Raw genomic sequence first — 24,556 nt, forward strand, 5'->3', positions numbered from 1 at the left:
TCCAACTCAGGTTGTCAGACTTGGTGACAGAAGCCTTTACCTCCTGAGCCTGTATTTAAAAAAAAATCAGCTCATGCTAGATTTTTCAGAAGATACAATTTATACAGTTGAGAATGTTCCTGTATCCATTCTCCTTTACCTAGCTGCTTTTTAACTGTTTAGGAGTTTTTCTCATGAAAGTTGGATTTTGTCAAATGCCTTTTTTTCCCCCCAAGTGGGTCATTTGATGTAATTTTTGCCATTTTTTCTTTAGTCTGTTGGTGTGTGATAAATGTTAAACCAGCTTTACATGCCCAGACTAAAATTTAGTTGCTCTTCATGTATATACTTCATTTGTACCTTGTTGAGTTACATTTGCTAATTTTTTTTGTTGTTGTTGTTGAATTTTGTGTCTGTGATCATGAGGAGGCTGAATTTCTGTATTTGAGTTCATTTTGGTTTGCAGTTTGGTGTATAGATAGCATTTGTCTAGCTTTGCTATCATTTACTGTATGCTTGCCTTCAGAAAAGGAGTTGGGAAATGTTTTTATTTCTGAATAAAAATTGGTGAAATGGGTAAGCTTCTCTTTTTGAAGCTCTAATTAGGAATTCACCATTAATGCTTCTCAGACTTTGCCATGTTTGCTGAATTTTGGTAATTTGTACTTTTGGGGGAATTGGTTTACTTTTTCTAAATTACTGGGTTTGTTATATAGGAACATAGAATTCTTTCTGCTCTTTTTTTTTTTATTGAGCTTTCAATGGCTATTTGATATGTGTAATGATCCCAAGTTTTATTTGTGACACGAAAAGACATTTCTGGGTCTTTTATCTCTCAATTTTTTTTCTTGCTTTTCTTTTTATTTATTTAATGAGGCAGGTAGTTGGTTGGCCTAGGCTGGCTGAGATTAAGACATACACTCCTGGCTTATTTCTAGTTTCTTTTATTTTATTTTTTTTCAAATGATTTTTTATTACTTTATAAATAATACCATTCTTAGCGAGGAATTTAGATTATTTTGTTAGATGATATAGTGTTAGCACATTATCTTTTATCATTACTGTTTTCGTCAGTTTTATGATTTTTTTTTTTTAAATTCCTCCTGACATTTCAAATCTCTTAGCTTTGGAGTATTAACAACTTGTTGAGGTTATAAATATTTGGAGATTTTTTCTTAACTTTATTACTTTTTTTTTTTAGCTCATTTCCATTGTAGTTAAGAGATTTTACTGTGTCTATTTTTTTTTATGTTGTCTTTTGTTTTATGACTTGGTACGTATTTTGTTTTCTGTTTATGAATATTTCTGGGTGCTTGAATATGTATTTTACTCTTACTGTGTAAACCAACATGATAGATGATGTTGGTTGATTGTGTTTAGTTCTTCTCTGTCCTTGCCAGTTTGCTATCCAGTATTTCTGTGAATTGTTTAGTGTGTGATTTTGCCTGTCTTTATCGGCAGTTATGGATTTGTGTTTGCTTCCTGTACTTTGAGGTTCTGTCATTGCATTTATACCCATGTCTTTTGGTATGTTAATACTTTTGTCAGTATTTAATGTCTCCCTTTGTTTTTTTGGTGATTTTCCCTGCTCTGTTGTGTACTTTCTCTTACCATAGACACTTTTGCCTTTTAAAGTATTTAATGTTTACATAGTATTTTTTTCCCCCTTTTTGTGTATTGAAAGTAGAACTCAGGGCTTTGCATATGTTAGGCAAGCACTCTGCCACTGTGCTACACTCTCTGCTATATATTTTTTTCATTTTTCTTTTCCTTTCAACTTGTGTTGTCATACTGGAAGTAATTTTTTGCTCATAGTGTATGTTGTTAGACACTTAAATAAATTAACTCTTCCTGTCTCTCTTAATTAATATCTCTAGGTCATTTATACTTAGAGTTTAAGCCTGCTATTTTATTGTTTCATGTGTGTTTTAGTTATGGTTTCCATTTCTGTGATAAAGCAGCTTAGGAAGGAAAGAGTTTATTTTATTTTGTATTACATTCCAAGGTAACAAACAGTCCATCACAGAGGGAAGCTAGGAAAGAACCTGGAGGCAGGAGCTGATGTAGAGGCCATGGAGGTGTGCTGCTTACTTTTTGGCTCCTCACGTTTGCTCATTCTGCTGTTTTATACATCCACAGGAGAGCCTACCTAGGGATGGCACCAACCAAAATGGGCTGGTCCCTCCCTCATCAATTACTACATAAGACATTGTCCTATTGGCTTGCCTGTAGGCTGATCTGCTGGGGACATTTTCTCAATGATCTCTGTTCCTAAATGACTGAAGCTTCTGTAAGATTGACATAAAACTAGTGAAAAACAAATGAAAATAGCCTCAGGGACCCATATAACAAAACAAATGAGCTAAGATTATTTTTAGAGTTTTGGAAAATGAGAGAATGTGAGATTAAAGAAATATTTAATGGTAGCAGTGGCTGAAAATTTCTCAAATTTATTGAAACAGATTACACATGTAGAAAAGGCAAGTAAACACTAAATAAAACAATACTAAAAATACCAGCACCAACATCTCAATAACTAAACTTCTGGAAAGCAGAGACAAAAAGATTCTTGAAAATGACTAGGCAGAAATGTTTCATCATTTATATGGGAACACCAATTTGAAGGACAACAGATTTCTCATTTGCAGTCTGAAAAAACAACAACAAATAAAAACTCAAAAGGAAATAATATAACCCTTGTCACATACTGAAAGGGAAATCTCCACTGCATATTTAATATAGAGCAAGTATACACCTCTGGAATGAGAGATAAAGACATAAAACTAGCCAGCACAATGTATTTTTCATTACTCTATTCTTACCTTCCTGTGGGATATACATAAATACATACACGCATGCATGCATACAGAGAGAGAAAGAGCACATCTTGGTGTTTTTGAGTGTGATCCTTTATATCTTAGCTTATTTTCTTTGTTATATAGGTCCCCAGGCTGTGTTCATTTGTTTTCACTGTTTTCTCTTTCTTTAAATTGGTGACTGTATTGATCTGCTCACAGATTCTTTTTTGTCATTTCTATGATTATGTTAGGCCTAGCCAGAAAGTTTTTATCTTTGATATTTTAATTTTTAGTTTCATAATTTCTGCTTGGTTCTTTTAATTGCCTTTGCCAAGACTTTTCCAGTTTTTTGTTTGTTTCAAGAACAGTTCTAATTGCTTATTTGAAGCATTTTATTGATGACTTTTAAATCTATTGAATAATTTAAAACTGATAATAAGCACTATTGCTTGTTGTTTGTCTCCATATTATATTTTTTTGGATTTTGGAAGTCTGCTTTTTTTAATAGTAGTCTATCCTTGATGAGATGTAGGACAAGAGGTGGGGAGAGGGAGGGAGGGGGGGGAGAGAGAGAGAGAAAGAGTTGTGTGTGTATATCATAGTTTCAATTGGTCCTACTGACATTTACCCTGGTAAAGTGTAAGTCCGCAGAATGGGAACCAGTTTAATACGGTCTTGTCTCTTGAGTGAGACATTAAGAAAACATTCTGATGTGCTGTGTTGCTCTAGCAAGAAAGAAGTAGGGAGTTAACTCAAGACTGCTCTCATGCTACAGCATACAGCACAAACCTATTATCTCTGTTCTCTTCATCTCTGTTGATGCCAAATATAAAGTTAGAGCTCAGCTCACAGTGAGTGCCATTGGCACAGGGGAACAATTTAAACTTCTTGTGGGCCTACTTTACTACTCTGTTTCAGTGCTGGATGGATGTGATGGATGTGGAAGTTCTGCCTCCTACTGGGTCCCATTGCCAGTATGGTGACCTTGTTCAATTTTCTTGATACTGAATTAGGGTGCAGCTTCAGCTCCTTGCTGGGTCCTGCCCACCCAGGACTGTTACGAGTGTGGGGTGGTGATACATAATAAAGTGACTGCCTTAGCTTTAAGTCTCCTATCGCTAGGTCAGTGGTTGTCAGCCTGTGGATCGAGACCCCATTTGGGGATGAATGTACCTTTCACGGATGAATGTACCTTTCACAGGGGTTGCATGTAAGATATCCCGCATTATCAGATATTTAAGATTCATAACAGCAAAATTAGTTATGAAGTGGCAATGAAAATCATTTTATGGTTGGGGTTCACCACAACATGAGGAACTGTATTGAAAGGTTGCATCATTAGGAAGGTTGAGAAATACTGTGCCCTACTCTTAAGTTCTCTAAGTGGGTAAATGGGAGCACCTTGTTCTTTTACTCCTCTTTCTGTCTTGCCACTAACCCAGTCATGGGCATAGGAAGTGTACTTTCCTATGCTTCTGCTACATGTAGAAAGAAGGTGAGCTTTTTAACTAGCCCATCTATAATATCTTGATAAAATTAGAGCACCCTTATCAATGACCTTGAAGATCATTGACTTGTTTTACCTTGCTAACATTACTGCGGTAGGAGCTACCACGAGCAAGACTGCTTCTGCTGAGGTGGGTGTGTAAGTCACTTGCCCATACTGAGTGGTAAGAGAATCTAAGTACCTCATTTCTGATTTTGGTGGGTTGTGCATAAGTTAGTTGCATGTTTAGCCCCAATCAAATTTTGAGTAGAGGGGTGAGAGCCAGTTTTTTGTTAAGCTGTCTTTTTCTTGGGACTTTGGCTTTGCTTGCATTTCTTTTTACTCTATAATGGTTGAAGGTACTAGATCAGTAGTAGCTTCTGCAGTGATATTCTGTCCTGGAAATAGGGGAGGTCCTGAGATCTTGAGAAAAGTTTGTTGCTGTTTCTTGTGTTATTTCCAGGAATTTTTTGCTTATAAAAGTTAGAACTGGGGAGGATTTAAGTCTTTTAATTTTTTATTGAACTGGAAGTTTTTCCTTGACTTTGATGGTGTTTAGAGTTTTCAAAGGGAAAATGTTAGCTGAAAAGTATTTATCATACATATTAATGAACACAAGTCTTAAAAAATGTCAATTCTCAAGCGCTCTGGAAGCTGAGGTAAGAGAATCTTTGAGTCCAAAGCCTGGGCAACATAGCTAGGAAAAAATAATCATAGGAAAATCTTAATTTTTTATTTTTATTTCTGCTTTTAAAATTTCTTTCAGAAAAATTTTACTATTATTATTATTATTATTGGAGTCACAATTCCTCTGTGTAGCCCTGGCTGTCTTGGAACTTCTGTTGAACAGACTTGAATTCAGGGCTCCCCTTGCCTCTGTCTTCCAAGTGCTAGGGTTAAAGGAATGCCTGGTTAAAAATCTTAATAATTCTACTCATGAATTTTCAGCACTCATGTGTCTTTATCACCTCCTAAAGCCTCCAACTTTTGCCATTACGTTGGTGATTAGTTTTTTTAAACAAGCATTTTATTTTTTCCCTTAATTGAAGGTAGATTCTTTTCTCATAAAATTTATTCTGATTACAGTTTCCCCTCAGTTTCCTCCCTACTTCCAATCCCATCTGGATCCACTTCCTTTCTGGCTCATTAGAAAAGAATAAGCTTCTAAGTGGTAACAATAAAACTTAACAAAATAAAATATGAGCTAAAACAAAAACCATCACGTCAGAGTTTGACAAGGTAACCCAACAGAAGGAAAAAAGCTCATAGACCCACTCATTTACACACTTGGGAGTCCCACAAAAGCACTAAATTGGAAGCTGTAATATATATGCAGAGGACTTGGTGCAGACTTGCAGGCCCTGTCTGTGCATTCATATGTGCTTTGCTCATTAGAGAGAGGTCCTCTGTCCCCTTTGTCTCTTAGACTCTTTCAGCCTCCTCTCAGGATTCCTGATATCTGAAGGAAGAAATTTGGTTGGAGACATCCTTTGGTGACTAAATTATAACAAATGGATTTTGAGAGTTATATTCAGACACAAGCACAAATAAGTAAATGTAATTTTTTTTATTTTTTAAAAGAGTTGTAACAGTGAAGAACATTTAGATAGTTTAATACTGGCTGAAAAATTTCCAACGTAATAAAAAATAAGGTGTTAAACAGTAATTCACATTCAGAGGGCTCAGTGAACTCCAGTTAGATTAAATTCAAAGAGCTGCACATTAATTACAATAAAACTGTCAAAAGAGAATTTTTAAAGGAGCAACAAAATAGCAATTCATCACATACAAAATTAAAAAAAAAAAGACTTGATTATTTTATCAGACACCATGGCAGCCAGAAACCAGTGGGATGACACATTAAAACTGTTGAGAGGAAAAGATGTCCAACCAAGAAGTCCATATATCCATGTGCTTGTATTCTTAGAACTTGTGTCTTGTTTGCTCCCGTTACCCTAGTTTTTGAGCCTATACTATGAGTTTTGTAGAATTTGAAACTTCATTGTATCCTTAAGCTACCATCTCAGACCATTTTGTGATATTCTTTTTTATCCAGGATAGTTCAAACCCACAAAAGAAAATCCTGGCTCCCTGGTAAGAGTATCACTTCCCCATCCTTCAGCTCTTTCTCTTCAGATTTACCAGCACATCTTATAATGTCAGTATCTGCAATTTGTTTTTTGTTCCTCTCTTCTATTTCTATTTGTGTACGATGCGAAGATTACCCTGTCCCTACTCAGTCTCCCTATTACTTTTTCCCTGTGTTAAGTCAACACTTATATTATGGCTATGTGTGTTCAGTATGATTTTTCCTTTTTATGTACTAGTTTTGTTTTGACACATGAATTGGTTTTTTGATGCTGTCAGTTTTCCTTTTAGTGTTGTAGCCACTTTAAGGTTCCTAGATATTCTTTTGCTTTATTTCTAAGCAGTGCCAAGAGTACTTTTCTTTCCTAATCATTTTTATCTACTTCTGATTGTTGCTTTATTTGCCCCGTTATAACTTGATTATAATCCTGTATCACTTTAATCACCTGAAAGTGAATTTGTACATGATTTGGTTAATAATAAAATACTGTATTCTGGACTGGAGAGGTAGCCCAGTAGTTCAGAGCTTGTTCCCAGCACCTGCAGGAGGTGGCTTACAACAGCCTGTAACTCCAGCTCCAGGGTATCTGATGCCTCTGCAAGTGTCTCCCCTCCCTCACACATATATACATATTATTAAAAATAAAATAAATCTTAACAAAAGTGATGTCCTTTACAAAGACCTTAAAATTGTATCTGCCCTCATAGTTGAACCTCCACTAGCCCGTGTCCTCATTTTTAAAAAAGATTCTTTTTATTTCATTTATATGAATATTTGCTTGCATGTGTATATCTGTATCATGTGTATGTCTGGTGCCTCTGGAAGTTAGAGGAGGTTATTCAATTCCCTGGAACTGGAGTTTACAGGTTTCAGTACCTTGTGGGTACTAGAAACTGAAGTTGTTTTTCTGCAGATGCTCTAAATTCCTCAGCTATCTCTCCAGCCCTGTCTTTTGTCTTTTAAATAAGCCTTTTAAGACCTCTAAGCCTTTCCTTTATCCTTACTTATAAAGTAGTTTAATAGACACCTACTTGTGACAGTGAATGCTTGTAAAATACACTGTATTTAGCAGTTAGTATTGTTATAGTAGTTCTGATTAAGGGACTTGGTAAAATACAATAGATGTTAGAATGATATCTGATGTGGCAGTTGTGTAGGGTTTTGTAGGGAGATTCAGGGAAAAAAATACTGTAAGAAAATGCTAAGAAAGTTGTTACCTGAAGGAATAGCCAGAAAGAGTATAGTATTTCTAACAATTGTGGGTTCTAGGCATACTTTTCTATATACTATATATCTCAATGTGTGTGTATGTGTATTCGTATTTTTCCCTGGCCCTATCATCAGACTTTGCTGCTCATTAGCTTTGAGACTACAAGTAGAGTGTCAAAACTGGCTAAGTGATTCATTTGCAGAAAATAAGTAGAATTTAATGTTTTCTTTGAAATAACATTCCTGTTATTTGTATCTGGTATATTTTCTCTTGTCATTGGATTGCCAGTAGTATTAGCAAAGCTAACAAAGCCTGAGTATTCTTTTTTACTATACTCTGTTTTATGGCGATGATATGCTGTAGGCCCAGCAAAGTTGCAGAACCACTCAGTATCTTACGTAAATTTGAGTTAACTAAAAATGTTAAATTACATTTATTTATTTGTGTGTGCACGCCCATATATGTGTCAGTACAGGTGGAAGTCAGAGAACGACTTGCCAGAATCTACTTTCTCTTTCTGTACTGTGTTGGTTCCAGGGATTGAACTTAGGCTTCAGACTTGACAGCAGTTGATAAAGAATGTCTGTTTTTACAGAAACATGCTTTGTGGGAGTGAAGCAGTGCTAATCAGTTGGTTAATTTTTGTTGTCTCTGGTTTCTCTGTAGCTTTGGGTCCTGTCCTGGGACTTGCTCTCCAGACCAGGCTGGTCTCCAACTCACAGAGATCCGCCTGCCTCTGCCTCCCAAGTGCTGGGATTAAAGGAGTGGGCCACCACTGCTTAGCTTTGTAATTAGATTTAAAAAAATATATACAATATATTTTGTTATGGTCGTGGTCTGCTCTCCTCCAGCTCTTTCCAGATCCTCCACTGGAGTTTTTATTTTTTTAACCTTAGTATTCTGTTTATATTATTATATTTTGTTTCTGTAGAATGTAAACAATAGTTGCTCTGAAAAGGTGGGAGGGGTATGGGTTGGGCATGAGGGAGCATCAAGACACTGTATATCCGTGTATTAAATTGTCAGAGAATAAATAAAACAAACAAAACAAAAATAAAAATTTACAGAGATCTGCCTGCTTCTGCCTCCCAAGTGCTAGGATTAAAGGCATGCACCAACCCTTCCCCACAAGTCTTTTTAGTGGACTATGTCAGAGATAGTTGTATATTTTACCTTTTTAGGGGTGACTAAATGATGGAATTTGTGGGATGACAGTAGTTGAAGATAATACACAGTAGGAATAAATTAGGCAAAACATTTTAATATACTGAATGAGAGTGAACTTAAATATTCAGTAGGCTCTGTATAGTTGAATCTTATTGCTGGGAACCATAGCAATAAACAATGTTGTTGTATTATTTTTTAAAATAATATTGTTTAAAAAAGTAGCTTTTGATTGTTTCAGGTATGAGTTGGGCTATAGAAATAAAGGAGCCTTGGTGAATCAAGTTGTGCCCATGTTGTAATGCTAGGAATTGGGATATGTTAGAAAGAAAAAAGGATAATGGTTATGACATAAATGTTCAATGTATAGAAATGAAGATATTTAAATTGATAGGACTAATGTAAAGGGAGATTAAAGAGAGAAATTTTTGAATGAGGATAAACCCTTAAATTTTGCTTTCTAAATGTCCAAAGGGGAAAAGCGTGCTAGGCTGTTAAATGAAAACGAGTCCTTACCTTGGAGGCTTAATAAAGATCTAAGTTCCTCTTCTATTTTGTCTCCTCTTTCTGATTTTAGTAAAGCAAGACATTTAGACAATTTGTAGAATAAAAGTGACTTGGAAAACAACTTTAGTTAGGAACATAGATAATGAAACTGGAGAGTGATAAAAGAAGGCTATGAAAGGCAAATGGGTTAGAAAAGAGGAGAAAAGAATGTGGAAGAGAATAAGAAAAATAAGAGGATAGGTATTTGTTTGCTTTCATTTTTAATGTCTAGCTGCCAGTTAAGTTCAGGTCTGAGTTGGTGTTCCTTGATTAGTGGCTATCATAAAACAAAATGTTTTAAGTTAATTGTACATATTGTCCAATTCAGTCCTTAACATAATAATTAACCCACAAAACTTTAGTTAGGTACATTGACATTTGTTTAATACCAGCACTGGACTGGATGAGGCAGGAGAAATCTCAAATTCTAGGCCAAACTGTTCTCACATCTATAGGTCAGTAATAAGTACATTCACATTTTTCTTTAACTAGCCTCTCAAACTCATTTTGCAAGCCAAAACTCTGCTGATTAACCAACTGCCAGTATTTCAGTGTTCTTGTTAAGAATGTTTGTAATATTTATACCCTTTAAAATAATGTAGAGGTTTGCCATTTTTTCTCTGTAGAGGCAGGCGGATCGCTGTGAGTTGGAGACTAACCTAGTCTAGAAATAGGGTGAATATCCTTAACTGAAAATTTAAAATCTTACTCCAAACTCTGAAATTATTTTGAATACATACAAGAGAATACAAATGAAAAAATTCTGCATCTTTCCATAGACAAAATCCAAGTACATTAAATATATAAAGTTGTTTTCAAGCTATGCATACAAGTTGTAAGGAATTTACTGTATAGGACAAGAACCCATTCTCCAAGATGTTTCATTATGTTTATATGCAAATATTTCCAAATTAAAAGTATCTCACATTGGGAACATTCTTCTCCTCAAGCATATCTTTTGTTTGTTTCTTTCATTGAGACATGGTCTTACTATGTAGTATAAGCTGGCCTTGAAATTGTGGTAGTTCCCCTCAGCCTCCTGTGTGGTGACATTATATAGGATCAAGCCAGCTGTGGCTTCCAGCGTTTTTGATAACCTGTAATAAGTATTTAAACTGTCTTACTGAATTTTTTTATTGATAAAGTGTGAACCTATAAAACGATGAATCTTTTTTACTTTTTATTTATTCTATGCATCTTTTACATGATGTAAAAGATTTTGATCCCATTCATTTCCTTGTCCCTTCAAATCTGCACTCAGCCCCTGAATCTTCCTCCCCAAATAAGACAAAACTTAAGTGATAAAAGGGGAAAAAAAAGGAAGAAAAATTAAAAATCTCTTCATGGAAGCTGCATTGTAACAGTGAATTACACAGTAAACTCCTCTGTCCATATATCTTTACTTGCAAGTGTTCATGAGTCATTGGTCTTGTTTGAGGCCTTTGGTTTCTGCTATACTACTGGTACTAGGCTCTCACTAGGACTCTTCGATATCTTATTTTTCCCTGTGTTGTGGAGATCCTGCACCTTTGGGTCTGCAGGTCAGGTCAGGTTCCTTCACGAACTCCAGCAGATCATGGATGGGGTGAATGTTGGGGTGGTCTAAGTTCTAACCCTGATTCTGGACCTGGACAGCTGCTTTAGGGTTGGTCCGCCAGCCATTTCTCCCTTGTCCTCACCACCAGCATTGCCCCAGCTAGCTCACCTCTTTTAGAAATAAGCCAAGGGTGGGGCTGTAGTAGGAGCTGTGGGCAGTGTTCCCAGCGCCCAGCCACCCAGCTAGTTTTCACCTGAAATAATTACACGGAAACTGTATTCTTTTAAATACTGCTTGGCCCATTAGTTTTAGCCTCTTATTGGCTAATTCTCACATCTTGATTAATCCATTTCTAATAATCTGTGTAGCACCACGAGCTGGTGGCTTACCAGGGAGATTCTTAACCTGCTTCTGTGTCAGGTGGGAGAATCATGGCGACTCCCTGACTCGGCTTCTTTCTCCCAGCATTCTGTTCTGTCTACTCCGCCTATCTAAGCTGCTGTCCTATCAAAAGGGCCAAGGCAGTTTATTTATTAACCAATAGACATATGACCCTCCTCCATCATTGGGCCAGTTCTCCTGCTTTCATACCTTCAGGGTTGACTATCACACACCTATACCAGCTCTATTGTGTTGTGTAGGTCAAGATACAGGGGCCACCCTTCCAATTGATGGTGAGGGGTAGGGACAGCCCTTTCACTCTTATGACCCTAGGGCCAGACCTGTCCCAGGCATTGATGGGTAGGAGGTGTGGCAGGGAGGGCATTTCTCCTCCGTCCATGCTACCACGTGTCTGATGAATAATGGGGAAGCTCTCCCTTGCTCATAACCTTGGGCCTGGGTGTCAGCATCACCTCCGACTACTGGGCAGCTCTGCTGTGCTGCTTAGGCGAAGATGCAGGACCCGTTTCCTGAGTGCTGTAGCTGGTAAGAGGAGGGTCAGCTCTCTTATCTCTTGAGGGCAATAAGGGTGAGGGGTAAGGGGGGGCATCTCTCACTCTCCCAGACCATCACATGACAGATAAGTAGTGAGGACAGCTCTCCCATGTTTACAACTTCTGGACTGACTCAACACCTCCACCAACAAGGCTGGTTCTATTGTGTTACCCTGGTGAGGCACAGAACCTGCTCTCCCAAGTGATGCAGTTGGTTGGGACTGGGACAGCTCTTCTGCTCTTGTAACCTAAGGGCAAGTTCTCACATCTGCCCCAGGCATTGATGGTGGGGGGGGGTCAACTCTCCCCAGCCTTTGTTGCTATGTGGCAGACGAGGAATGGGGCTAGGTCTCCCACGCTCACATCCTCAGGGTTGACTCACCTGTGCTCTCATCAACAGGGTCATCTCTGCTGTGCTGCCCAGACAAAGTGCAGGGCTTGCTTTTCTGTGTGTTGCTGCTTGTCAAGGGGTCAGCTCCCTCACCATATAAGTCTGCTGCTCCCTTCCTCTTGTCTCTTCAGATATGCCTCTTTCCACAGGACCCGAACCATTCTGCCTCTCTCTCTATCCCCCATACTCACCTTACTGTTCCTCTGCTGACTCTTAATAGTGTGAACCTGGCTGGTGTTGCACAATACCAAATGGGCCTGTGTTTTCTTCTTGGAGTCTTGGGTGGACATCCACAGGCCTTGGTGTGGGTCTTATTGTCCCTCTCAGATCACCATGATGCTGGAATGGGCCATGCTTCTTCATCACAAAGATCATCATAGTGCCCAGCTGCCTGTAGTCTATGGTGCCTGGTGGGCCCCTTGTTGGTGCGTTTTACTGAGTTCTGCCCATCCTGGCTACATGGATTGGGATGGGGCAAAATGTTGAATGTTATGTAAATTTTCACATTATACTTTTCTCTTGCATAATTCTTGGACTTTTATATAGATTCTTAGAAACCTAAGGAATATTTTAAAAATGTAGTGTATTTTACCCGAAATAAAAGTCTCTCTCTCTCTCTCTCTCTCTCAAGTAGTTTAGTACTTTCCCTTACTTCCCACCCAATTTTGAGATTACATCCACCCCTGCTTACCCCATTGAATCCAGTTTGTGTTGCCAGCTAGTTTGGGGATTGGGGTCTGCTCTGGTATGTGGTCAGCCTACTATGGGTAACATTAAAAACAAAACAAAACACCTGACTTTCCCTCTTTCAGTACCCATCAGATGCTAGTAGCATCTTAGCTAGTAGTGGGATTACATATCCACCTTCTGACTTCTGGAGTTTTGTTTTGCTGGAGTCTATGCAGGTCTCATGCATGGTGTCATAATCACTGAGTGCATGTGGATATCTGCTCTGTTATGTCTGGAAAATACTGTTTCCATGAAGTTGTCCACCAACTGCTGGCTCTTAACAATCTTAGTATCCTCTCTTCTGCAAAGATTCCTTAACTTTGTGATGAGATATTAATGCCTGATTTGGGGTTGAACATTTTATAGGCTTTTCTCTGTATCTTGGCCAGTTGGGGGCTTCTGTGTTAAATGTCAAGAAATTTCTCTGTTGAAGATTTGAGATGTGCTGATCTTTGGGTGCATCAATCAGTAATTAGAAGTTCTTAGCAGAGTAATAGTAATGGGTCGTTCCTAGAGACCTATCTAGCTGTAAGTTCTTAGCCCCTTTAATAGTGCAGTGTGTGGGTTCCATTATGGAGTAGGCAGGTCTTTGATGCACTTAGAAAGTGGTTGATAACTCCCATAATATTTGTGCCACTATTGTGCTAGAGAACCCATCTTGTCAGACCAGTCATTGTTGTACTTTGCAGGATTTATAGCTGGGTGAGATTGAGGCTTGCTTTTCTCCTCTGGCAGCATGCATAGAACCTTCCAGCTGCATGGATGCTAGTCAGTAGGAATGAAGTTTGCTGGTGAGTACCGGTTTGTGGTATCTCCATGTTCTGTGATTCAAATTTTGAGGTATCTTCAGCAACAGAGTTTTACTCAGGTTCTGAAGGGTAGTCAGAAGTTTTGGCAATAGTTTGTAATGCTTGGGGTGGAGGGCTCTATCTGACCCAATTGGCAAACAGCTCAGAAACATTGGGGTTTATATCTGCTAGCATGGGGTGTCTGGTTAGGGCATTATCTCTACATTGAAGGGTAATTCCATATATATATATATATATCATATATTATTTATTTTTATTTTATGTCTATGGGTGTTTTGTTTGCATTTACGTCTGTGTACTGTGTGCTTGGAGACTAGAAGAAGGTAATTCCTATGGAACTAGAGCTACAAATGGCTGCTAGCTGACATGTGCGTGATAGGAATTGAAATTGGTTCCTTTGGAACATTTCTTACCTACTGGACCATCTATATTATATATATTTATTTTAGCGTTTTAAGTTTAAAGTTTTTGTATGTGTAAATATCTATATTACAGTGTCTGTGGGGACCCGATTTTTTCTTACCATGTGGGTTCTGAGGACCATACTTGAGTCATCAAGCTTGGCATCGAGTACCTTTAGAGGTTGAGTCATCTTGTCTGTCTGTCAGGAGCCATTTTCCAGGGATGATGGTGGGGACCATTGTCCTGGGGAGTTTGCAGAGAGCCCCACACCCTAACGGTATTTAGAACTGTTTTATTGGCAGAGCTTATCCCACACCCAATTATCTGATTAACAGAGAGCTACCTGTTAGCGGAACCTGCCCCACATTCCAACTATTTAGAGAACTAGGTATGTCAACTTGTGACTTCCTGACCAAGGAATCGTGTCCTGACCGATCGTAACCTCCTGGCCGATGACCTCGTGACCGGCTTGGACCATCGAGGCAAGATCCCTTCCTGCCTCTGCCCCCATCCCAACCCAAATTCCTCATCCAGGGGCTATATAAGCCACAACCATGACGCTAATAAACGGAGGCTTTGACAAGAACTCTGCTTGGCCTCCTTCCTGTAGATACAGTATTTGAAACTCTGAAGTAAAATATCAAAAATATGAACAATATAAATGAATACTCTTTCTTTTAGAATGGGGACTTCATTATGTTTCCTAAAATGATCCTGAGTCCCTGGACTTGAGATCTTCCTCATTTTTTTAAGTTGTACATATCACTATACCTAGCTTAAAAATTATCCGTTGGATAAGAAATACTTTTTTTTTTTTTGAAATTTTTGGTGAGGAGACATTTAAGTGACCATCTAAATCTAAGCAACTAATTATATATCTTCATACTATTACTAATCATTTTATTTTTCACAAATAATTTGTGTCCACTATCATCATTATCCAGCATGTTGAAGGGGTGAAGAAGGAATGGGTGTGCATATGTGTGCATTTGGGTGATCAGAGAGCAGAGGACAACTTCCAGTTGATTCTTCTCCCACAGGGGAGTAGGGAGGTAGGGGATGTTTCTGAATAAGCAAAGTCAGGTCGTAAAGTAAGCACTTTGCGGCTTGTTAGCTATTTTGCCAACCCAAACCCTTTGATTTTAAAATATTGTTATAAACCATACCGTTTTTTCTATATTATTATGAGTATTGAGAATTACCCTGTTATTTTTATTTTAAATATTGTTTAAAAATTATGTTACCATTTGCCTGTATCTGGTATCAGAATTACCAAAAATCAAATAAATACATGAGGTATTTATGAAATGCTAACATAAGCTGTTTGGAAATCTTTTCCATTCATTTTTCAGTCTAATTTGATTGTCTTCTGTCACCATCATGTTTCGCTACCAGCACTGGTTTACTAGGTTCACAGTGAATATATAGGGGAAATTATTAAGAAAGTTTCAATCTAGTTTGAAAATTCTCTTATTTTGGATTTTGTCTGGTATTAATGTTTTGTGGATGATATATATATATAATAGTTTTAGATGTGTTCCTCTGTTTTATGAGAAATAGAACTTAAGCAATATATGATCATAATAGTTGTGTGTCATGAAAGGCAATAAGGAGTTTTTTTTTGTTTGCTTAAATCATTAAAGAAGATTTCTATGTTTATATTCTGAACACTTTTTTACCACAGAAATATATTCGCTTATAAAGTTAATAGAAATCAATAGCAAGAAACTGTCAGGGAGGAGAAGTGTCCATATATATTACCAAGTGTTTCCGAAAGCCAAGGTCCAAGAAATGGCTCAGTGAGTCTAGGTGCCTGTTTCAAAGCCTGATGGCCTGAGTTCAATCCCTGGGACCCACATGGTAGGAAGAAAGAACCTGATTATGCTAGTTGCCTGTGGCCTCTGCATATACATCATAGCATGGGTGAACACACACATGGGGGAGAGGATAAAAAATGTAGTTAAAAAAACTAAAACTAGGCCGGGCGGTGGTGGCGCACGCCTTTAATCCCAGCACTCGGGAGGCAGAGGCAGGCGGATCTCTGTGAGTTTGAGGCCAGCCTGGTCTACAGAGGGAGTTCCAGGATAGGCTCCAAAGCTACAGAGAAACCCTGTCTCGAAAAACCAAAAAACAAAACAAAACAAAAAAAAAAAAAACTAAAACTATAAAAATGATTTCAATGAAAACTTTAATTACAATACGGTTACTAACTTTATAAACATTTTATTTATTGTAAGATTAGGACTTCCTTCACTGTACTCAATAACTGATTTCGTATTTTTATACTCAAACCATTTGTCTGATAAGAGTTGTATAAAGAGGCTCTTGAAATTATAGTAATTCCTGAGACTTTACTATAGAATCCAGACTCTTTTATAGAGAAGTGGATTGGTTAGTAGCTCTCAGTACACATTTAGTTGTCAAAGAGTATAATACGAACTGAGGACAATTCTTTTGTAGCTCTGGATCAGCCTGGATATACATTGTTTGCAATAGGCTCTCCAAACTTGCTGACAGCTAAATTTTGTCAGGATAGTAAATTTAATATATACATTTTGAAACTGATTCCCTACACATCAAGGCTCTGTATCACAAAAAATGAAGGCCTTCTAAATAGACATTCCAGGAAATTTTTATGATAATAGTGAAATGGTGTTTTTAAATGGTTATCTTGAGTTTCTTTCTTTGTATTTGCCAAATGAGAGGATACCCAGATATTTGAGAAATCGCTTTTTATTTATTTATTTTTTGATTTGATGACTCTACTAGGATGCCTTACAACAGCAACATTATGCAGTATTTATCTAAGGAAATTTTGACATTACCTAAAAGATCGTGGGGGTAAGAGCTTTGTTGTTACCTGGAAAGGGAAGAAACAAGTGTATCTAGCTCTGTGCCAAGTACTGTGAGAACTCTTAGAGAAATTTCCTTTTTCTCCATACCTTTTTCCTTTCCCTCCCTCCCTTCCTCTTGTCTGTCTGTCTTTGTGTGTGTCCATGCTTGTGTGTGAGGGTATTTATGTGCAAGTGTGGAGGTCAGAGGACAGTCTGACTTTTTTACTTGGGCTTTGGAGATCTGAACTCAGGTTGTCAGGCTTATGCTGGTATTTACTAAGCCATCTCTGGTGAACAACTTTGACATCTTAATCATCTTGTCAGGTCTGAGGGTAAGAAAGAATAAGTTTCCGAAGATCTGTAGCATATGACAACTGAGATGTGTCATCAAACTCTTCTGTCATTTGTATTCTTCAGAGTTCAAGGGAGTTAACAGCCGTAACAATTTTGTTTTCTGAGAAAGGAAATATGAGTGTATATAAATATTTTGGGAGTGTAAGATAGAGTTTAGAATTAGTGTGTTTGAGTTTATAACAAGGAAAAGATAATTGTAAGGTAGTTTAAATCTGGTATAGATTTTGGTAAAAAGTGAACTATTAAGTATAAGTGGTAGCTATACTTACTACAGAGATTGTATGACTTCTTACCTAATTCAGTTAAATTCTCCATGCCTGTAGGAAAGATGAATGTTTGATTTGAATAGGTTTAAATAGTAATAGTTTATATTTGTAACTTATGAACAGAATTGTCAAAGTGCTCCTTTATTTAATTTGTCAGATATTTTTGCAGTTTTGTAGATGAGAAAGATATTTATGCCCTTATCAGTGGAATTTCTTTCCTTTTTTTCTTTTTTCTTTTCTTTTTCTTTTTTTTTTTTTTTTTTTTTTTTTTGGTTTTCTGAGATACGGTTTCTCTGTAGCTTTGGAGCCTGTCCTGGAACTAGCTCTTGTAGACCAGGCTGGTCTCGAACTCACAGAGATCCGCCTGCCTCTGCCTCCCAAGTGCTGGGATTAAAGGCGTGCGCCACCACCGCTCGGCCCTCAGTGGAATTTCTGATTAAATACTTAATCTATTTCTTTTAAAGAATGATGCCCTGATGTATGGAGATATAAGAAAAGTTTATTGATTTCCTGGGTGATAATTAGTAGAGGATATATACAATCTTAGGGAGAGATTGTGTTTTTAGGATTTTTACCTACCTCTTAAACATTTGTGTTCTTTTATTTCTAGGCTGTTCGCTGCTACGAATCTCTGATCTTAAAAGCTGAAGGAAAAGTGGAGTCTGATTTCTTTTGTCAATTAGGTCATTTCAACCTCTTGTTGGAAGATTATCCAAAAGGTAACTTGTTTTCTTATTGATTTCTTTGATTCATATATGCATTTCAAGTAATTATAATTATGAAGGGCACTGTCATTTTTATTTGTAAGAAGCTATAACTTTATGAGCTATATAGTAAACAGTAAGAGAAAACAGAATAGATGGAATTGGGAAAATCACGTGGCTCCAGGTAAATAATCAATAAAATAAGATCTATTAAAAAAAAAAAAAGAAACCCTCTATGTACAAAACTTTCATTATGGTTTTGTTTTGCTCCATGAAAATGCCTCCTTTAAACACTGTTATCTTAGTGTTTGAAATTTAGCTCAATGGTAGTGCTTGCTTAGCAATTGCAAGGCTCCATTGAGGGGTGAACTGAGAGCAAAAGCTCCTCTAGGACATATAGGAAAGGTAATACAAAGTTAGTTTTCTTACTATTTTTTTTTCTGTAAGTCTTGTCCATCTTAACTAGAAAGTATTTGAATAAAACTAAGTTACAGTCATGTTACTATAAAGGCAATACAGAGAGAGGAACACATGAGTTTGAACCTTAAATAAAACTATTTTATATACTTAAATGTTCTTCATCAAGAAATAACCAAGTTATATATCTGAATATAGTAAGTAATCAATCCTCTGAGGTGTGCTTTTTTCAAGGAACTAAGCTGCCAAATTAAACCATTATTTATACAGGAAGTTAAAAAGCTGCCCACCCTCCCTCAGTACAAAAGGAAAATTCTACAGCAAAGGAAAACTGTTCTTACAAGTGTTAACATTTAAACTTTTGGTAACATTAAACGTCTTATTGCAGCAGATGTGTTTGTTTTCAGCAAACGTGGGCAGAGTACTTAATGGAAAGTTTTAGGGCTAGAGTAAAGAATTGTTGGTATTTCACATTGTTACTGTATCATGCCAGTTTTGTGTCAGGTCACACATTTTCCTTAATGGAAGTAGAATTTTAGTCTGAAACATTCATATTATGTGAAATTCAAAATTAGACTTAAGCCCCAGTTTAGCTGCATTATTTATAGTTGCAGATTATATAAACATCCCTGAGTTTTTGTCTTCTAGTATGTAAAAGGCAAAAGTACTAGATGATCGCTTAGGAATTTTAGGATTGTTAAGTGATTGATACTGGCTAGTACTTAGCTTTAGTTCAATACTCTAACACTCAGAATGGTTTTGTTGTTGTTGTTGCATCTATTTATTTGTTTACTCATTTATTTGTGTAGGAAGTATGCATGTGCTGTAGATGTTAGAGAACAGCATTTTCGAGTAAGTTCTCTTCTTCCACCTTGAGGGTATCAAGGGACTCAGGTTGTCAGGCTTGGTAGATAAGTACTTTTTACCTACTGAGTTATCTTGCTGGCCTGATACTTAATGTTTTAACATCAGTTGAAACTGATAACTTATTTAAAGGGAGCTGTTATTTTAGAAGTTTCTAGAATTCTGGGAAATCTGTTTTGTTAATTGCGACACTTTTATGTAAAGAGAGAGCACATTAGCTTGACAACACATAAAGAGAGGCCTAGACTTGAACTGCCCGTATAGTGCTCTGTGTCATTTAGTGACCTTACTAAATCATGTATTTTTTTAACTTTTATTTCTTATTTTAAACATCCTGTTTAATTAATTAATTGGTTAATTTATTTGTGTATTTGCACACATACGTACATGCTATGACATGGGTATAAAGGTCAAAGGACAACTTGTAGTTAGTTTTACCTATCATTTGGGTTTTGGAGTTGGTCTTAGGCCATTAAGCCTGGCTACAAGTACATTTCTTTATCTGCTGAGCAATTTTGCCAGCCCTTAACTTTTAAAACTTTATTTCAGTGAATTTAGCTACATTTTAAATTCATAAAATGTTCCGTTAGGGGCTGCTGGAGAGGTAGATGGCTCAACATTTAAGAGCATGTATTGCTTTTCAGGGGATGAAATTTTGAGTCCTAGCACCCACATTAGATGACTCAGAACCCCCTGTAACTCTAGCTCCATTTCCAGGAGGGTCTAACGCCTTTGGCATCTTTGGGCGCCTGCTCTCATGTGCACACAACTGCACGCATACATACAAACTTATATATGCATGCAAGTATGATTGCTCATGTTTATTGCCCCACCACTTAGGAGGCTGAGGCAGTAGAATTGTTGTGACTTTGAGGCCAGTGTAGTGACTTCCAGATCAGACTGGGTTACAGAGTTAAGAACTTGTCTTATAATACAAATGATTAAACAAACAAACAAAAAGTTGGTCTGTGAAGATAACAAAGAACTGAGGGGCATTTGGAAATTTTCTTTCTGTTTTTGGAAGGTTGGATATAGGCATGCAGTATCTCCACTGCTGACAAACTAGTTGGTGGGAGTAATCAGTGGCCACTGAAAAATATGTACTCTAAATACCCTTCTACCTTTGTATAGATTAAATTAGTTAGTTGGCTTTTGCTAGGAGATAGTAGTTTAAATTTTAATAGGAAGAGGAGGAGAATGGGTATTTATCAGTATATTTCAAACTAGCAGCTTCTATAGTTTATGATTATTATGCATTTTTCAGGTCACCTTGAGAGTTTGAGGACCATGTTCTCTCTTTAATTTTTTTTCAAGCTAAGACTGGAGACATGGCTTAGTAGTTAAAAGAAGTGGCCTGATTTCTGTTGGTAACTAACAACAGTCTGTTTCAGGGCATCTGACACTTTTTTATTCCTTTTTGGAGCTCCTGCAGGTGTGTGATGCATGTACATACACTCAGGCACACACATATATAGCATTTAAAATAAATATTAAGCTAGTTTTTTTTTTCTGTCCATTCTTTTCTGCATTTTTAAAACTAAGCCAATGTTAAGTAGAATACTTCCATCCGGCATGTACCCACCCACACTCAAACCATTACCACCAATAATAAAGGCATTTCTTTCCTTAGCTATACTACTTTCTTTGTAACTGGCACAAGATAAGATTGCTGACCTCAGCTAAATAGACATTTAATTTTAGGAAACATATGATAAAACATACTTTTTTTTTTTAAAAAATAAGTTATACCATGAACCATAGAGTGAACATGTAAATCTTTGAGTATAGTGCTCCATATACACATGTGTAGGGGACTTCTTTGTTAATCAGAGAATGATTATATGCCTGGATTTATTACTACTTTTAAAAAATTTCCTGAACTCAGGATATTCATGAGTTTAATTTCTTTAAGAAACAACAAGCAAAACTGGGTGGTGGTGGCACACCTCTTTAATTCCAGCACTAGGGAGTCAAAGACCCTTGGATCTCTGTGAGTTTGAGGCTAGCCTGGTCTAAGAGCTAGTTCCAGGACACCCAGGCCTACACAAAGAAATCCCGTTTCAGCCCCTTATCTCCCGAAAGAAAGAAACAGCAAAAAAACTCACTGCTATACTTGTCATAGTAAACTGTGGAACCTATTTTATGAACATTTGGATTGTGATTTTGCTGTATTTATCATTCTGATATCACCTGCTTCCTGTCTTAAATGAATTCCTAAAACATTATTGGTTAGTTAACAATACGATATGGTTATCTTACTGCTGACGTATATTTGTCATTCCAGATAAATTTTACTTACTTAGAAGGAAAAATAGCTTTGTTAAAAACATTTTCTTAATCTTTTTGATTGATAATATTTACAGAGAGTTTAAAAAGTAATCCTGTCATTTGATTTGGTCATTTTTCTTCTAGGAATTTAACCTAAAAAGAGCAAGATTCCAGCAAAGTTGATACCCAATACACTTGACCTATTGCTATATATTAGATTCCTATGGGAGTATAGCCTTTATTTAGTAAGGAATTGACTTTAGGATCAATACCTATGGAAGCTGGAGACTAGAACTAGTATTGCACTGAAGGAGAAATGAAGCTATAACATCCTTGACCAATTATTAAAAAGGCTAAAATTATGAGGTAAAAGATTTGGGAGGGAATTTCAGAAATGTACATTTTAGTTGGCATGTATTTCTTTTTTTTCCTTCTTCCTTTAGTAATTGACCTCTTTCCCTCCTTACCCCCTCTAACCTCTTACCCCTTACCTGTCATATTGTGGCAAAGTAGGTTTGGAATGTTTTAGTACTGAGATAGTTAGAAATTGCTGGTACAGGTTGCATGCCAAGATTTGGTACTTTGTAGAAATTTTGCCTGAGCTTGCTTTCTTTAGTTAAATGACAGTACTCCATTGTGAGATATTTATAGTGTAAGACAAAAAAAGGGTCTGTTTTCTAATAATTGATAGTAAGTTTGTCAAGCAAAAAACAAAACAAAACAAAAAACCCCCAAAACAGTTTTTGCTACAGTCTTTCTGAAACAGATTTGAAACAAGGATATTGAAAAGAGGATTTGTATCATTCTTCATTCTTACAAATACCTAAAGTGAACTAATATCTTTTTTTAAAAATAACATAGATAAAGATTAGAAATAAGGAGTGCTTGAAGAGATTTTACTAAAAAGACCCAGGTGATAGGTACTTGTATAGCCTTTATAGGCTCTCACTGACTTATGTGGATTAAGAAGCACAAAATTTGTTAGGATCTTAAAATAAGATGCCAAACCTAATGGAGGTAAAATGTAATTACTGAGGAAGTATGTAGTTGAATAGAAAGATAGATGGAAGAAATGCCTCATTTATAACTCTCCTTGCAATTTAGAGTACCAACTCTGAGTTTGTGGTTTCATATTTATTAATTCAACACATTGTTGTATAGATGCCATGTTTCTACCAATCAGTAATAACAGTGTGCCTCTTGTAATGCAGTTTCATTTAATATGGATGAAAAATTTTATGTAGTCAAGAGGTAGGTGTTAATAACTAGGTCATTGAAAACATACACTCCAGATAACTCACAATTAAATGGAATCATACTATAGAAGTCTTTGTGTTTTTTATCTTAACATTTGTCAAAGACCCAGGTGTCTATTGAATATAATGATTTTTGGATACAAATGTCAAAGACTACCTTGTACAGTAAGTATATTCACACAATTACAAAGTTAATAGGTGGGTTATGTTCTAGGCAGTGTCAAGTCAAGAAGCATCTAACTTCTTTCCATTTGGTTCTTCGTGCCAGGGAAATAGCTCCTCTTGTGGCGGTATTTTATGGTATATTTTTAAAATTATATCCAGCAGTAGGGACAAAACCTTTCCATGATTTTCATATATAAGTCAGTGGTGGTTGAAACACAGTTCATGGGCACATTTCTAGACTAATATTATCACTGACATTGGCAGGAGCAACACTGTTAAATCAGTGACAGGAGTTTGCCAATGTGCTGAAACAGATAATCTGAAATGTCAGTCATACCATTCACTATAGAAATGCTTGTTATTTGTTCTAATTAGTACTAGGTACACTATATATATGTAGCACTGGGGATTGGGATATGTAAAACAGGTTTCTGCAACACTGGAAAATTTAAATCTTAGTTTGATTTTCAGTGATATTTTGGTTAGTGTAATTTTAATGGGAAAAGAAAGACTACTATTCAAATGAAAAGGTTACTTGTTAAGATATGTGATAATAACCAGGCAGAGTTTACTGGATGGTGGTGCATGCCTTTAATTCCAGCACTCAGGAGGCAGAGGTAGTCGGATCTCTGTGAGTTCTTGGCTAGCCTGGTTTACAGAGATAGTTCCAGGACAGCCAGGGCTATGTTGAGAAACCATATCTCAAAAAACAGAAACAAGGTGGAACAATAGTGGCATAGCCTATGTTTTCTTCAACTATTATCCTCTACTTTTCTTCATGGATGTACTCTGTCTGAAATTTCAGTGTTTTCCTGGTGTTCTTTTTTTCATTTTATTAGGGTCACAAATAAAATTATCTCTAATAATATATTGTCTAGTTTGGGAAAATTGAGTAACAAGCCAAGTCTTATGATACATACTAGAAGCACAGCATTTAGAGGCTGAGGCAAGAGGGGGTTGGGAGTTCAAGGCTTGCCTTGAGTTTTAAAATGATGCCATGTACACAGACCATCTGAGAATAAACACAAATACAGCTGTGCACAGAAAGTACCCTATAGTCACAATGATAGTAGTAGGTTCTTAGTAGAAGTGATTCTGAGTCATGGTCTAGCTTCTGGTTACTTTGCTGTTTATAAGAGTGTGCCCTTTCCCCTCTTTAGGTGCATGGGAGTTTGCCCGCGTGTATGTCTGTGTGTCATGCATGTCTGGTGCCCGCAGAGGCCAGAAGAGGGCATTGAAGTGCATTGATTTCTTTGACACTATAATTACAGACCTACTATTTAGGTGCTTGGAATTGGACCTGTGTCCTTTGTGAGAGCAATTTGTTCTCACTGATCCTCTCTAGATCCTACA

The 24,556-nt window shown here is 36.8% G+C and overlaps 1 protein-coding gene across 10 annotated transcripts in view; it reads left to right on the forward strand.

Annotated features, from left to right (window-relative positions):
- Positions 1-24,556, forward strand: part of Kdm6a (lysine demethylase 6A) — a 145,450-nt gene that overhangs the window by 11,528 nt on the left and 109,366 nt on the right. For all 10 annotated transcript variants that reach the window (XM_057759296.1, XM_057759299.1, XM_057759297.1 and 7 more), the window contains exon 3: positions 18,140-18,248. In XM_057759296.1, the coding sequence (XP_057615279.1) occupies positions 18,140-18,248 (109 nt within the window). The remainder of the gene's footprint in view (positions 1-18,139; positions 18,249-24,556) is intronic.

The sequence above is a fragment of the Chionomys nivalis genome, chromosome X (genome assembly GCF_950005125.1).
Source record: "Chionomys nivalis chromosome X, mChiNiv1.1, whole genome shotgun sequence".
Classification (NCBI taxonomy): Eukaryota; Metazoa; Chordata; class Mammalia; order Rodentia; family Cricetidae; genus Chionomys; species Chionomys nivalis.